General features: G+C 34.8%; 1 protein-coding gene across 2 annotated transcripts in view; it reads left to right on the top strand.

Moving 5' to 3' along the window:
* Nucleotides 1–16,724, top strand: part of LOC127846945 (cilia- and flagella-associated protein 65-like) — a 97,928-nt gene that overhangs the window by 2,257 nt on the left and 78,947 nt on the right. The window contains exons 2-13 of one of the 2 annotated variants that reach the window (XM_052378378.1): nucleotides 354–633; nucleotides 1,128–1,266; nucleotides 2,905–3,035; nucleotides 7,323–7,437; nucleotides 7,805–7,889; nucleotides 9,016–9,161; nucleotides 10,195–10,308; nucleotides 10,804–10,912; nucleotides 11,377–11,492; nucleotides 11,717–11,866; nucleotides 14,560–14,757; nucleotides 15,830–15,922. In XM_052378378.1, coding sequence (XP_052234338.1) covers nucleotides 368–633; nucleotides 1,128–1,266; nucleotides 2,905–3,035; nucleotides 7,323–7,437; nucleotides 7,805–7,889; nucleotides 9,016–9,161; nucleotides 10,195–10,308; nucleotides 10,804–10,912; nucleotides 11,377–11,492; nucleotides 11,717–11,866; nucleotides 14,560–14,757; nucleotides 15,830–15,922 — 1,662 coding nt within the window. In that variant the 5' untranslated portion in view covers nucleotides 354–367. The remainder of the gene's footprint in view (nucleotides 1–353; nucleotides 634–1,127; nucleotides 1,267–2,904; nucleotides 3,036–7,322; nucleotides 7,438–7,804; nucleotides 7,890–9,015; nucleotides 9,162–10,194; nucleotides 10,309–10,803; nucleotides 10,913–11,376; nucleotides 11,493–11,716; nucleotides 11,867–14,559; nucleotides 14,758–15,829; nucleotides 15,923–16,724) is intronic. The other variant, XM_052378379.1, reaches the window with a different exon arrangement.

Below are 16,724 nucleotides of genomic sequence, written 5' to 3'. Positions count from 1 at the left end.
ATATGGCTGTTCAAAGCGATGCACCCCGTTTTGGGCTGATTTTGAGTTGCATACCTTGTTATATATATATTTGATAGTGAAATAATTTTTTTCAGAAAAGGTTATTTTTCGTTATAATATGATTATTTATCATTCAAAATGATGTTTTCACTAATAAATATCATAGCCACACGCTACCCACCTGTGCTCTGATTATGCTAATTATTTATATCTTACTTCATAAAATCAATTCTCACAACTTTTATATGCAGGTAAAAAGTTCAGGCATTTTTCCGGTTCCAGAAAAATCTGCTTTTATGACAAACAAAATTGTTAACTGAGTGATTCTTAAGTGTATAAGTTTTTTTTTCCAGAAACCTACACTAATATGCCCACAACAATGATGCAAGTTAGCCAGCCTATTGCCCACTCACTGGGTGGGCAAACCATTAAACAAGTGCCAGCCTTGAAGACGATTCCAAAAACACAGTCAATTAGCATCGAAATTGTGGAGAAATCCATGTTTAAACCGGCAGATCTTGGTATCGAAGTAGTGGACAACGTTGTTTGGCAGAACTGGCAACCTGGTAGAGAATATACAAAGAACATTGTGTTGAAAAATGTGAAAGTGAAGACACAGAAGATAAAATATAAGTAAGTCTTCTGTACAAATACCAGGCTACATGATCTTCAGTGAAATCTATGTCTTAAATTGGCATAATCCCACTTTCCATAAATTTGCTATTTATCTATCAGCATAAAGAAATTGATTATAAACCAAAATAATTACTTAACCCTTTACCCCTTAGATACGTATTTTACATATTTGTAGTCCCTGAGAAAGTAAAATTTAATTAAAGGCCGTTTTTTACTAGATTTAAGTTTTAAAGGCATTATTTATAACCCTTAGATACTGATGAGCAGCAAACAGCATTTATAAAACCTGAACAGACTGTGAGTTACTCGCAGGCTGTTCTGGTTTTATGCTGTTTGCTCGTAGCCATTTCACTTTGCTTCTTATGGGGAGAGGGTTAAACAACCTATAAATGAAATATATTTTAATTTTCATTCTAGTGTACTTCAAATAATACAATCAAATAATTACTTTAATGAACTATAGTTGAACTAAATATTTATTTTAATTCTAGTGTACCCAGCTCTAGATTCTTCACCACTCTCTATCCGAAGCCTATCGTTCTCAGTGCTGGGACAAGCTTCTCTCTCCCAGTGACATTCCGGCCCCTGGAGAAAATAGTGTACGATGACAAAATAACCTTCCATACAAAGGTATAAATTCGTATTGAATATACACAAGGTTTAACTCATATATGGAGAAAATAGTGTACTACGATGACAAAATCACCTTCCATGATGCAAAGGTATATATTCAGAATGCACTAAGGTTTAAATCATCCTGTTGAAAGATATTTATTTTGTATATTTTTATTTATATTTGCTATTATCAGACATATCAGAACCAAAGCAGACACCACACCCATTTCCCCATTTCGTGCTTATATTTTTATTATGCAAATTCCTTTACCTCTTTTTGTCCCCTTTCAGTGAAACCGGAGGGGACTTATGGTTTGCACTCCGTCTGTCTGTCAGTCTGTCTATCAGTCTGTCTGTCAGTCAGTCTGTCACACTTTTCTGGATCCTGCGATAACTTTAAAAGTTCTTCATATTTTTTTCATGAAACTTGAAATATGGATAGATGGCAATATGGAGATTATGCACGTCATTTCATTTTGTTCCTACATCAAAAATTCTGGTTGCTACGCAACAAATATATATAAAAAAATTTTTTTTACTGACAATGGTGGAGTTTCACCGGTAGGGGACCATATTGCTTGGCAATCTCTTGTTAAAACTATTTTGCATAACTATTTTTTTTCTTATGAAATAGTAACATGACCATTTTTGAAAGGTTTCATTTAAAATTGATATAAACTTTTAAAAGGTGTCTTCTGCAGGTAAATAATTTGGTTAAAAAATCAAAAATTAAAAACATCATGTTATATTGTGTAAAAGTCCTTTTGAAAAACATATACACATGTATAAACACATAGTGAAACTTTAGCTGCATCATGAAGAGAGAAATCTAAAAATAGCATGTGGTACTTTATTTATGGCAAGAAACTAAATTGCGAAAAAACATATGAGCCGCATTCTGAGAAAACTGGGCTTTATGCATATGCGTAAAGTGTCGTCCCAAATTAGCCTGTGCAATTTGCACATGCTAATTAGGGACGACACATTCCAATTTTATGGTATTTTGAGCTTCAAAGAAGTCCCTCCTTACCAAAAATCAAGTTAAAGCACAAAGTGTTGTCCCTGATTAGCCTGTGCGGACTTCACAGGCTAATCTGGGATGACACTTTACGCACATGCATTATGCCCAGTTTTCTCAGAGCGCGGCTCATATAATGAGATATAGAATTTCTTGTCTGTAATTTTTGCTCAAAAAGAGCTTATATAACAATATACTTGTGTCAAAAAAATTAAACATTTTAATTGGATATTAAATTAAGACAATTGTCAGTTATTTCAGGGTTTTTTTACTTTTTGGAATTAAATACATGAGATAAGACTTCAAGTTCATTTGATTTCACAATTTGTCAGTATTTTGAATAGGGATTGGAACTTTTGGGTTGTAATTAAGAATACATGTCTATATTTTGTTTTTGGCAAAGGTAAAATATTGATGTCAGTACAAAAAGGCGTGCATTTGGTCATAACATTTTGAGATTAACTAGCTGTAAATTTGTGTGTGATATATAAAATATCCCAAATCTGTTAATGGTTAATTGCAGACTTGAGCAAGCATGGTTTGAAGATTACTTGTACTGGACATAGACTTGTGTGCTTACTTTGACATATCATCAGTGTATATACAGTATATTGAATTTACTCTTTGATTTTTAGGAGGGGACTTTTGAAATCCTCATCAAAGCTGTTCTGCCAAAATATGACATAGAGGTACCTGAGAATATCAACTTTGACATGTGTGCAGCAAAAGATTTCATTGAGGCGTCATTTACTGTCAGAAATTCAGGGTAAGATGCGATTTATCACCACACTTACATGGTACAGGTTTTTTGGTCAAAGTGGGGCCAAATTTTTTTCCAATTTATTTATTTCAAAAAGTGTTTATTTTCATCATAATTATACAATACTTGTTGACCAGACAGGGGTTTTCTTAGTAAAAAAGAAAAATACTTATTCAAGTGTGTGCATAGTCCAAATGATGGTATTGTTCTTGTTTTGTATATGCTTTCCACATCACTCAGTTTTGATTGAACACTTTTCATTATCAATCGACCAACTGTCTATAATCTTCCTTGTTAAGAAGAACTTTTATAGCTCTCAAGCAGTGGTCGAAGTGTGAGGTCATGACTTGGAATTAAAAACTTCCATCTGCGGTATGTAGATGGTGAATATTAAATTATAGCAATTTAAATGTGACAAAAAAAAAACGCAACTAAAAGCTTTTATGGACAGTGATGGACAATGACTATTCCGAGTAAAATTTTCTTTGTGCAGACATTCTGATTTTGCAAAACGAATAAGTAAACAAAGGGATTTTTTTTATAATTCAAAGATGATTTTGAAGGAGTCTGATGGACGACCTTGACCCAAGAACAAGGAGTCTGAGTCTCATTCCACGAGTCTTGTACTACTGGACTCCCGTTAGTGTCGAACACTGTTTAATATTGAAATCACTTTCAGTATCAATCTTTGAAGTATTTTTCAGCACAAAAAACCAACAGCACTAATTTCCAAATTTTCGTCTAAACAAGGCATTTTTTCCCAATCCAAAGGGTTTCCCAAAATGGTGAAATATAAAACTGTTAGATGTTAAGTCTTCCATTTAAGAATGGGAAGATGTTTTTACAATTGCTAAACAAACAGCACCTTGAAAATTAAATGTAAATATAAGGTCAAATTGGTAATTATTAGCTCGGTTGTTTTCGGAGAAAACCCGAGGTATTGTCATAGCCAGCTCATCGGCGGCCGTCTGCCATGCTAAAACCTTAATATTGGCTTTTAAATCAAAGTGTTTCCACCTACAACTTTAAAACTTCATATGTATATGTACCTGGATGAGTTCTACAAGCCAAACCCATTTTTGGGTCACTTATAGGTCAAAAGTCAAGGTCACTGTGACCTCTAAAAACAATTAAAAAAAATCTGACAAACTTTCATTTATTCAAAACTGCACATTCAGCCGAGCGTTGGCAACCGTTATGCGGTGCTTTTGCTTTCATTCTGCAGTTTGCTGCCATAAGTCCTGTTTGACTTAAAGTTCACTTAAAATGTTCTGCACATGATGAAATGAACCTACGGGTATTTGAAGATTTGAAAATGTTCAATATTTGGCTATTCGATCTGGCTATTTATGCGTGAGCAATTCATTGTAAAACAGTAAATATCCATAATAGACACCATGCTTGTTTTTGCCAGAATGCTACATTTGTTTACTGTATACTGTACTGGGATTTCAATAGATTTTTAAACCATGAGTCAAATGACCCCAAGCTTGAATAGATCAGGGGTCAAGTGAAATTATCACAGGTCAAATTAAGTAATCAGGGGTCAAAATAATGAAGTCAATAGTTATTTAGTTTCTAGTAGGGATGTCAACGAATATCCGAATGTCCGAATATTCGGTCCCGGACCGAATATTCGGATACTGTTTTCCGAATCGAATATTCGGAAGAAAAAATAAAAAACTCGAGTAATTTCAAAGACTTTGTTTTCGTGAAATTTGCTTCAAACATTGTAAAAAAAGTTGTTCCTCGTGTCATAATGTTTATTCCGGTAGGCGCGATAATGCGTCGCTATGGTGATGATAGTATACCGGTCATAGATCCCGCTAATTGCCTAACAAAGACAGACACTTTGTGTCAAAATTATGATAGGTGCAAATCGCGTCGGCAATCAAAACATCGACCTGCACTTGATCCAATTACTCGAATTACATTTAAAATTATCAAAGATTAAATGAGTAAAGGAAAAGCCAACTTGGTGTAAAAAAACAAATAAGACCGTATGGAAATTAAAACACCGACCCGTCTTGATCTAATAACTCGAATTACATTTAAAATGATCAAAGATTAAATGAGTAAAGAAAGAGCCGAATTGGTGTGAAAAACAAAAAAGATCGTATGGTTATAATCACGTTGTCCAATCAAAAAGCTTTTAGAAAATAATTTACTCAACCTCTAATGAGTATTTGCGTATGGTATGGTCCAAACTTTAATTAATTACTCAATATTCAATCAGGTATTACACTTAAAGAAATGTTTTTTGGTATTTCGCCCTTGTTTAATTGAAAATATTATAATTGCTACACGCATAAAGTAAATCTCTGTCCAAGCAAAATGCCACCTACGCCTTCCGCTGCTTGGAAGTATTTCACGACATCATCCGATAAGAAGTCGCCGATCCAAGTGACTTTTAAACGTGGCAACTTTAAAAGACTGACTTTTCAGTCTGTTAAACAGGTTCAAAGTGTGTTGTGGCTATGTACATAATTCGTTTAAGTTCAGCTTTAATTATATTTAGATCTAACTGTTTTGTCATGTAATTATTTTGTCGTCATGAAATATTATTGTTCTCGTTCTATTGTTGATGTACGATATTAATAGTTTAAAAACAGTTATTGTCATTCAATTTTAACAATAAAAAGTAATCAACAAAATCAGCTTCGAATTAGCGACGGCAACGCTGTGTCAATATTTAGTCACTTCCGGTGAACTTCCGGTAAAAACGAAAGTAGAATTCATGGAGTAATGGTACGGTTAACAAAGTTGACTTTTCCACGAGATGTTGACCGAATATCCGAATATTCGTTCGGAAGGGTGACCGAATATTCGAATACCGAAATCGGTATTCGTTGCCATCCCTAGTTTCTACATATTTGTTAGATAGTTTGCAATTCATTTTTTTGTGCTAAAACTTAAATGAAATACATTGAAAACACAGAAACTGTATTAAATAAACTATATTTTGGAGTTCTTTTTCTAAGTTTCTTGGTAACATTTGCTTCAAAATGATGCAGGAGTTAAAAGTGAGACAGTTTCAAAATGATTGCATTAAAGAGCATGATTCTGCTTTGTTTGAAATCCCTGTATGTGTAATACATGGTAAAGTACAGTAATTGTGAATGGTCTGGTCCAGTGATACATGGTAAAGTACGGTAATTGTGAATGGTCTGGTCCAGTGATACATGGTAAAGTACGGTAATTGTGAATGGTCTGGTCCAGTGATACATGGTAAAGTACAGTAATTGTGAATGGTCTGGTCCAGTGATACATGGTAAAGTACAGTAATTGTGAATGGTCTGGTCCAGTGATACATGGTAAAGTACGGTAATTGTGAATGCTCTGTTCCAGTGATACATGGTAAAGTACAGTAATTGTGAATGGTCTGGTCCAGTGATACATGGTTAAGTACAGTAATTGTGAATGGTCTGGTCCAGTGATACATGGTAAAGTACGGTAATTGTGAATGCTCTGTTCCAGTGATTCATGGTAAAGTACGGTAATTGTGATTGCTCTGTTCCAGTGATACATGGTAAAGTACAGTAACTGTGAATGGTCTGGTCCAGTGATACATGGTAAAGTACAGTAATTGTGAATGGTCTGGTCCAGTGATACATGGTAAAGTACGGTAATTGTGAATGCTCTGTTCCAGTGATACATGGTAAAGTACAGTAATTGTGAATGGTCTGGTCCAGTGATACATGGTAAAGTACAGTAATTGTGAATGGTCTGGTCCAGTGATACATGGTAAAGTACGGTAATTGTGAATGCTCTGTTCCAGTGATTCATGGTAAAGTACGGTAATTGTGAATGCTCTGTTCCAGTGATTCATGGTAAAGTACGGTAATTGTGAGTGCTCTGTTCCAGTGATTCATGGTAAAGTACGGTAATTGTGAATGGTCTGGTCCAGTGATACATGGTAAAGTACAGTAATTGTGAATGGTCTGGTCCAGTGATTCATGGTAAAGTACGGTAATTGTGAATGCTCTGTTCCAGTGATTCATGGTAAGTACTGTAATTGTGAATGCTTTGTTCCAGTGATACATGGTAAAGTACGGTAATTGTGATTGCTCTGTTCCAGTGATTCATGGCAAAGTACGGTAATTGTGATTGCTCTGTTCCAGTGAAACATGGTAAAGTACGGTAATTGTGATTGCTCTGTTCCAGTGAAACATGGTAAAGTACGGTAATTGTGAATGCTCTGTTCCAGTGAAACATGGTAAAGTACGGTAATTGTGATTGCTCTGTTCCAGTGATTCATGGCAAAGTACGGTAATTGTGATTGCTCTGTTCCAGTGACCTGCACACAAGTCTAGACTGGGAGGTGTGTGAACCCTTCACCATCCAACCAGGGGTCACAAAGTTGCAGCCAGGGGAAAGCAGAGTCTTCAAGGCTACATTCAAACCTGATGTGAGTTATTGGAAAAAACATTGTGATTGGTCAATCGAAGGAAAACTAAGCCAATGAAAATGCTTAAAAAGTATATTACACATGTGTAAGATAAAAATATTCATAATGGTTATATTACATGGGAAACAGGGTATAGCATGTGATAAAATGATATGATTGAAAAAAATCGAAGCTGTGTTTGGTATCATAGAAAAATCTTCTTCACAGTATACTCAGTTTGTTGTTCAGATGATTAACTGCTAAATTACACTGCCTAATGGCCACGTGGTTTAATTCCCATGCAAAGTCGCTGCGTATATTTACTTTTTGGCATTATAAACAACACAATTCTGTTGTCCCTGATCATTGAATGCATGTCTAATTTCAGAGTGCAACAGTGTATGAAGCCACTGCCGTATGCAGTTATGGACCCGAAGGATGTATGTCCAAGACGGCCACTTTCATTGGAATTGGTAGGTGATCTTTACTTTTGAGCCTCTATCTGGCAAAAATGGGCTTAATGCAAGTGCGTAGTGTCGCTCCTGATTAGCCTGTGCAATCCACACAGGTTAATCATGTGCAATCCACACAGGCTAATCATGTGCAATCCACACAGGCTAATCAGGGAAGATACTTTCTTCTTAACTGGATATTTGTTAATAAAGAGACTTTATTTGAACAAAAAAATACAAGAAAAGGGAAAAGTGTCATTCCTGATCAGCCTGCACTGAATGCACAGGCTAATCTGGGTTTCCATTTTGTGCTCAAGCATAAGCCCAGTTTTCCCAGAACAAGGCCTATATTTTACTTAGAGAATGATTTAATTTTATTGTTTCAACATACGCTAGAGTCTATATCTTTGAAAGTAAATTACTTGGAATCTTTAAGGTGATTGGCAGATACCATAAATAAGTATAATTCCATTGTAGTGTCTGTTGTACATGGGTGTTTATTTAAATCACCATCATCATCATAAACTTCATGGTCATGATCACAATCATCAATGTCATCTTCATTATCATCGTCATCTTCAATAATCACCATCATTATCATCGTCATCTTCAATAATCATCATCATTATCATACTCATCTTCAATAATCACCATCATTATCATCGTCATCTTCAATAATCATCATCATTATCATACTCATCTTCAATAATCACCATCATTATCATCGTCATCTTCAATAATCATCATCATTATCAACGTCATCTTCAATAATCACTATCATTATCATACTCATCTTCAATAATCACCATCATTATCATCGTCATCTTCAATAATCATCATCATTATCATACTCATCTTCAATAATCACCATCATTATCATCGTCATCTTCAATAATCATCATCATTATCAACGTCATCTTCAATAATCACTATCATTATCATTGTCATCTTCAATAATCATCATCATTATCATCGTCATCTTCAATAATCACCATCATAATCTTAATCACAATCATTATCTTAATCACAATCAATATCATAATCACCATCATAATCATCATCACCACCATCACCAATCTAACCTCCAACTCCACCATAATTTCTTTCCTATTAATAAAATATGAATATAAACAATTCCATGTTGCAGGCAAATACCCCCACATCATTGTATCGTCAGTGGGTAAACCCTCGACCACCCTCAACAAAGATAACCTGGAGGCTGTGATTCAGTTCGGTCCCACTGCTGTTGGGACCACCGTACAGAAAATGGTGGAGCTTCATAACCTCGCCCCAGTAAGTGGACATCTTGTTTCCTGGCATGGGCCTCGTATCTCGAACATTCTCAATTGTGGCTCAACTCAGATGAGTTTTGAGTTTCCCCTCTGTTAAGAACAGAGAATCTCAGTCTGCTCACGAGTCTCAGCCATGGTCAAAATCACATGGTCTTGCGCAAACTCAAACTCAAAATAAACAAGCTAATTTAAATATTTTGTATGGTATGCTCAAATTTCTTTTTTTGATTTATAAATTTTCAGCTTTTAAATTACATATACTTTATAAATGCTAAAGATATTAAAGTTTAAATGTGTCTTTGTGTCTATCAGGCAACTTTCATAAAGCTGTAATTTTGTTTGTAGGTTTGTAGCTTACACGCAGACCTTGCTTTTAAACTTTGTTAAATTTAACTTAAATTCAAATTAATTTGTAAAAAGTTGAAAATCTAGTTTCTTTGGATGTTGACATTTATTGTTTTAATTGTATTTTTTTTGCTTTAAGTTTATGTAAAGTATATAACCACTACATATATTCATCTTCAAATATGTCTTTGTGGCCATTATTTGTAACAGATTATTTTTTCATCACTCTGGTATGTGTACTGGTAGTGCCTTTATACATTAAAATGAAAAAACTGACACAGACCTTTTTACAACTAACTAAACAACTGATAACTGCTTTCAAGACAAATGAAGATCCTACTGTCGTTTAATTTTTTTAAAGTTACATTAAGTCCCTTAGATGATCATTAATGTTTTACTTGTGCATTCTTCAGTGGTTATGACATTAACATGAGCTGTATTCTGAGAATACTGGGCTAAATTCATGTACGTCAAGTGTTGTCAGGGACCACACTGTCTGCTTTTATGGTATTTCTCGTTAAAAGGAAGTATTTTGGTAGCTAATATCTAGTTAAGGTGGAAAGTGTCATTGCAGATTAGCCCGTGAAGACTGCACAGGCTAATCAAGGACAACAATTTAAGCATTTATGCATTAAGCCCCGTTTTCCCAGAGCGAGGCTAATATACATGTTGCTATTTTCACTCTGCAGGTTCGAGCCCCATACAAGGTCGAGCACACTTCAGCACTCAGCAGGATTGATACAGTGTTCCAGTGTCCCAAAATGACTGGGATTGTGCCCCCCATGTCCTCTGTGAAAATTTTAGTAAGTTTTATTTTTCTTTTGATTCAATTTAATCATTTACCACTTAGATCTGTATTTTTATGCATATGTAGTTCCTTAGAAAGTTCAATTTCATTAAAGAACTTTTTTTCTAAATTCAAGTTCAAAAGGCCTCATTTCCTACCATGAGATATTGATGAGTAGCAAACAGCATAAAACCTGGACAGACTGCGAGTTACTTGCAGGTTGTTCTGGTTTAATGCTGTTTGCACATAGCAATTTTCTCTTTGATTGTGAGTGGGAAAGGATTAAATTGAGGGCTGGTGTTCACAAAACCCCAAAGTGAAACCTTAACATAAGCTGAACTTACATGTAGGGAACGATTCAGATCCAATTTTTTTACATAAGTCCAATGATATATTTTAAAATAATTCTCTTTATGTTACTCTCTTTATGTATTGATAACATATTAATCCACCAAATACGATATTTGCTATTTACATATATTTACTCATTAATGCCAATAATTTATTTCAGATCTCATACAGTCCAAATACGGTTGACGTGACAAGCGTAGATTACTTCAGTGTTGTAGCGATAGGGAAAGTCAGTAAAAGTGTGATAAAATGTGTGGGATCCTCAATAGGTATTGTGTTTTTACATTATCTTACACCTACTTTCAACTTTAAATATTGCATTACAGCTTCTTTTCGCGATTTGGGGAAAGGGCTTGGCATTGCATTGTGGGGTAAATGTTATCAACAAAACTGAAAAAGGGGAAGACATTTCCCAAAGTTAGCTTTAAATTGGGGAAAAAATGCATTACTTTAAAGAAATTTTCTTAGGGGAATGGGCCTTTCTCTTGGGGGAATGGGCCTTTATAAGCCCTTTACTATAGAAGGAAAAAAAGCCCTGGGCTTATATTATAGATTATTATATACTTATTTATGTCACCCAGTAATCTGTTGTCATTTGTACCATGTGACTGTTCAATATTTTTACCCTATTGGACATGTGTTGGTCCAATTTAATTAGTATCGGATTGTTTAAATATTAATAAATATGTGTATTGAATATGATACTCATTACTTAAACATGTCTGCTTTTCAGGTCCGGAGGTAGCGTTAAGTGCAAAAGTTGTAAATTTCCTGCAGATCAATGCAGGAGAGGAGGCGACCAGGACAGTCGACATCGTCAACAGCTCGGACATTGACGCTGAATTTCAGGTGAGAACTGGGCCTTTATGGGTAAAAAAAACATTTTTGCAAAACTCCTTTGTGAAATGTTTTACATCAATAAGACTTACAAAAAGCTTTTATATTTGCATGAATGGTATCTTGAACGCTCATCAGCACACACATGTCACAAGACTTCAATTTGACCTTGACACTGACCTTTTTTTGGACTTCTCAAAATCTTAACCAAGCAAAAAAAACCTCTTGTTTTGCAGTTTATGATCGACTGTTCAGAGAGCGTTTTCAAGTTCAAGCAAATCTCCGGCTGCCTAAAAGCAAACAGCTCTAAGACGATTATACTGAAGTTTGTGCCGATCCATCCTATCAACTACCACCGTAGAGTCACGTGTGTCGTTCACAATCAAGTAAGCTTTATATATGGACCATGCTCTGTCAAAAAGGGGGCTTAATGCATGTGCTTAAAGTGTCGTCCCAGATAAGCCTGTGCGGTCCGCACAGTCTAAGCAGGGACAACACTTTTGGCTTTTATTGTTTTATGCTTTTAAAGAAAGACCCTTCTTGAAGAAAATCCTGTTTAGGCAGAAAGTGTCGTCCCTGATTAGCCTGCACGGACTGCATAGGCTAATCTGGGATGACACTTTACGCATATGCATTTAACCCATTTCACAGAGCGAGGCTGATATGTATTTTTGGGGGGCTAAGAACGTAGTGCCTTAGTACATAAATCCTCATGGTACTTCAGTTATAATAATAATAATTTTATTTGTGCACATAACATAATACTACAATCCATATGAACAGTTATTAACAATTCAGAAATATCACAGATAGTCACCATCATAGATAATAATACATATATGCATATATATATATATATATATATATATATATATATATATATATATATATATATATATATATATATATATATATATATATATATATGGTTTATATTCTATTACACTTTATCACACTTATTGGTCAAAATTAAAAAGTTCAGAAACCACAAAAGTAATATTATTTGTAAGAAAAAGACCTATTATAATATGATATTGATTTATGCACGTTCCTTTCTCTGCAACATATTTCTATTTCAATTTTTAAAATTGTATCTGTTTTAAAGTGTCCAGATTAAGGTACTCTACTGGCAAATTCCCAGAATGAGGCTTAATTCCACTGTGTCCTATGAGATTAGTTGGAAATTGTCCTCTTAAGGTAGCGCACCCCTAAAGATTTTCCGCAATTTATTTTACTATCATTGCCGATCTTCAATGATCGGTTATTTCCGAGAGATGCATTTGATTTTTTTCAAACTTCGAATTTTGATATATGTTTACGTAATTCCTTTAGAATACATTATTTTCACAATAAATTGACTTTGATCCAAATATCATCTACAAAAAATACGATTTCGCGATTTCTTCAAAGATCGACGGACTTTTTAACTGTTTACTTATGGATATTTAATTTAAGCTTGCACAAATGTGAAGTTGTCGTGGCCGATAGGTTAAGGCGATGGACTACAAATCTTTTGGGATCTTCCCGCGCAGGTTCAAATCGTGCCGACATTGCATACTTTTTGTGACGCGTTTTATTTCTTTTCTAACGTAATTTGATTTAATATAATATATATGCTATGTTTATTGTTAAATATGTTGACATTTTTATGCACATCCTTCAATTTTTAAAATTGAAACAACATTATGGCTAAATTGGGCGATTTACTGCTGAAAATACGAATGATGCATGTTGCATTTTTATTTTTATTTCAAAAAGTAAACGGTTAATCTGTCTATTTCTTGGTATTTTTTCTGTATATAGTGCTTCTATGAAAACTACGTTTAAAATATAACTTAAATGATACTATTTTGAATATTATGACACTTTGTTTTTAACCGACCCAATTTTTACTTGGCTGAAATCATTTACATTTCATGGCGCTCTTCCATAGATTAAAAATTGTAAAAAAATAAATGTCTGTAAAAGAATACTTATTTCATCTTGTTTTAACTTAAATCACCTTTACTGCATCTGTACACACCAACTGCATGCCCATATTTGGAAATTTGAATGAATTATGGAATCTTTATATACCCCAGGGGTGAAAATAAACTGGACAAAAGCCGAGTGTGGGGGTGGTTTTGAAAAATCGGTATAATTTTTTTTAAAGCATGGAAAGCCTACCTACAAATTTGCATGTAGTTCAGTGAAATGATGCTGATTAAGAAAATAATTAATTAGATTATATTTGGATATGTGCCCATTAGGGGTGCGCTACCTTAATGGGATACAAGGGGAATGTATGTGCCACTCGCTCATATCGCAGTTCCTGAGGCTGCTATTGAGGATATTTTATTATGTTCATTTGTGGCTACATTACTGCCGTGTCTATCAGGTAATTTATTGCGCTAAATCCTGTGAAGAAGGAATAAAATAACATTTAGGTTTTGAGGATAATTTTTAATTAGGTTTATGAGGCTGATGACACACCCATTTAAAATTGCCGATTTCCGTAAAATTGTTTGTTTTTATTGGCATAAAATTTCGTTGTTTAAAATAAAAAGACTTTTTTGTTGACACATCAATTTGTGGATTTCTGATTTTGGAGCACACAAGAGGAATTTGCATGTGTGATTTTGAGATGTGTTTGTGTTAAACCCTTTTACCCATAAGAAGCAAAGTGAAAAAGGGTATGCGCAAACAGCATAAAACCAGAACAGCCTGCGAGTAACTCGCAGTCTGTTCAAGTTTTATGCTGTTTGCTGCTCATCAGTATCTAAGGGTTATAAATGTTGCTTTTAAAACTTGAATCTAGCAGGAAAGGTCTTAAAATAAATTTAACTTTGTTAGGGACTACAAATGCGTAAAAATATGTATCTGCGTGGTAAAGGGTTAAATACGTATCTACGTGGTAAAGGGTTAAATACATATCGACATGGTAAAGGGTTAAATTTGTATCTAAGTGGTAAAGGGTTAATGCATTTATCAGTCAATCCATGAAATCAACGAATATTAATGTCACACAAATAATAATGATTTTACAGTAATTTTGAAAGTCAAAGTGCTCATTATCCATCTCAACAATCCAATCCACCAGGGACCCCTGTTTCTGGATCTTATCGGCACGTGTCATTCCGAGTTGGTAAAGCCAGCGGTCCTGCAGGCCAAACACCTTGACAATTTCCGCACGCACGTGGAACGTGGCTTCTCTGTGTACCCGCCAGAACAGCTCAACGAGCTTCGTCAGAAAGGGAGACTGGAGTTGGACGATGCTGGAGCCCTCATGGCCCCTTCGGTATGTGCTCAGGGTTATGTTTTCCTATATATTTGAGCCTTGCTGTGGGACAAGTGGGCTTAATGCTCGTGCTTAAAGTATTGTCCCAGATTAGAATGTGTAGTAGTCTGCACAGGCTAATCAGAGAAGACACTTTCCGCTTTTATAGAAATGTTGTTTAAAGGAGATTTCTTCTTAACAAAAATCCAGTTGAGGTGGATTTTTGTCTGGAAGAGACCTCCTTTGAACGTAAAATTCAAAAAAGCTAGGTGAAAAGTGTCGTCCTAGATAAGCCTGTGCCAACTACACATGCTTATCAGGTACTACACTGGATTTGTGTTAAGAAGAGACTTTCTTTAAACAGTGATTCCATAAAAGCAGAAAGTGTCCTCTCTGATTAGGCTGTGTGGACTACACAGGCTAATCTGAGACCACACTTTAAGCACATGAATTAAGCACAGTTTTGTCAGAACAAGGGTCATATGAAATGTTCTGTCAAAAAGTAATTCTAAATGCAATGGTTTATTGATTATTTCCCTGCAGGATAGCTTGAGTTTTTATTGAATGAAAAGAAAAAATAAGTTTTTTTTTTCAAAAAGTAAGAATTGAAAGACAAAAGAGTTGGTTTGGCATGAGTTTATGTTTTGATTTGTTTTATGCTAGCTAATGAAATGAAAACAAACTTTTGTGAGATGTAATGAGTTTTTTGCTGCTGTTTTTTTTTGTCCTTTAATAAAGTGGACTTAAAATTATTCTGGACAGTGAAATGAAAGAAAAGTGCACAAGGGAGAATAATAATAAATTAAAAGAAATTAAATAAAGGTTTTATTGTTAAATATTTGTGTATGACCAAATGTAGACAATGAACATATTTTCATTCTTTCAAGCGCTCATAAAAATATTGTGTTTAATAGTTTGCTATGCCATCACAACTTAACAACAACAAAATTTAATTTGTATGCTAATTTATTTTTGTGTTTGACTCTCCTGGTCTTAAAAAGCAAATAAAGTGTAAAAAATGACAACAACGGTGAACAATCAACCCTAGTATTTCCAGTAAAATAAATTCATATTAAATCATGAACCAATATAGAAAGAGGCTTTTGAGGTCGAGCCATTGGATAATCTACGATTCAAGAAAAGCTATAAAGCGACGGCTTCTGATCAACCCCAGTCAGGGGTATTGGTGAGTTATAGGAGAAGAGTTCTGGGAAAACTGGGCCTAATGCAAGTGCATCAAGTGTTATCTCATATTAGCCTGCTCAGTCTGCACAGCCTAACCAGGGATGACACTTTCCACCAGTACAGTGTTGCTTTGTTTAAAGTCATTTCTAAAAAAAATGCAGTCTAGACTAAAAAGTGTTGTCCCTGATTAGCCTGTGCCAACACTTTAGCCACATGTATTAAGCACTGTTTTCCTGGAACGAGTCTCATCCTATGGTATTATGGGTTGGTGTGAGGATATTGTGAAAATTATGGCAAGGTGTGTGTGGTTGAGTTGTGTAAACACTGCACCCATAATACACCGAGTGTCTTTGATAATGCTTTACTCAAGCAATTACCAAAAATGATAATAATCATAACTGGGTTATCATTAAATCCCTTCCATGCCTTTTCTCTACCCTCTTACCCTTATTACAATGTATGCACCTATCAAAATTCACCCTAGGCAGTCGTGATTTAAATTTACCCAGGGGAGTTTTAAACTTTTGACATCTTAGTTCATAGAGGGCACCCTGAAATATAATGCCTGTATCCCATGAGTTGAAGACGCTGTAAGAAAATTAAAAGGGACACCATTAGTTCTCTAATTAATGCCCCTACCCTAATATATGTCCCCCCCCCCCCATTTTATAAAAAAAACAACATAAAAATTGCATGCAAAGTTTAAGCTTTAATTTGCTAAATCAGTCAATATGAAACATACATAGGGTAAATCTTTGACTGAAATATTTTAATAGTGAGCAACACTGGGACGACAATTTCCG

The sequence above is a fragment of the Dreissena polymorpha genome, chromosome 10 (assembly GCF_020536995.1).
Source record: "Dreissena polymorpha isolate Duluth1 chromosome 10, UMN_Dpol_1.0, whole genome shotgun sequence".
NCBI lineage: Eukaryota > Metazoa > Mollusca > Bivalvia > Myida > Dreissenidae > Dreissena > Dreissena polymorpha.
The sequence above is the reverse complement of the archived record's forward strand: the minus strand, read 5'-3'. Positions and strand labels throughout refer to the sequence as shown.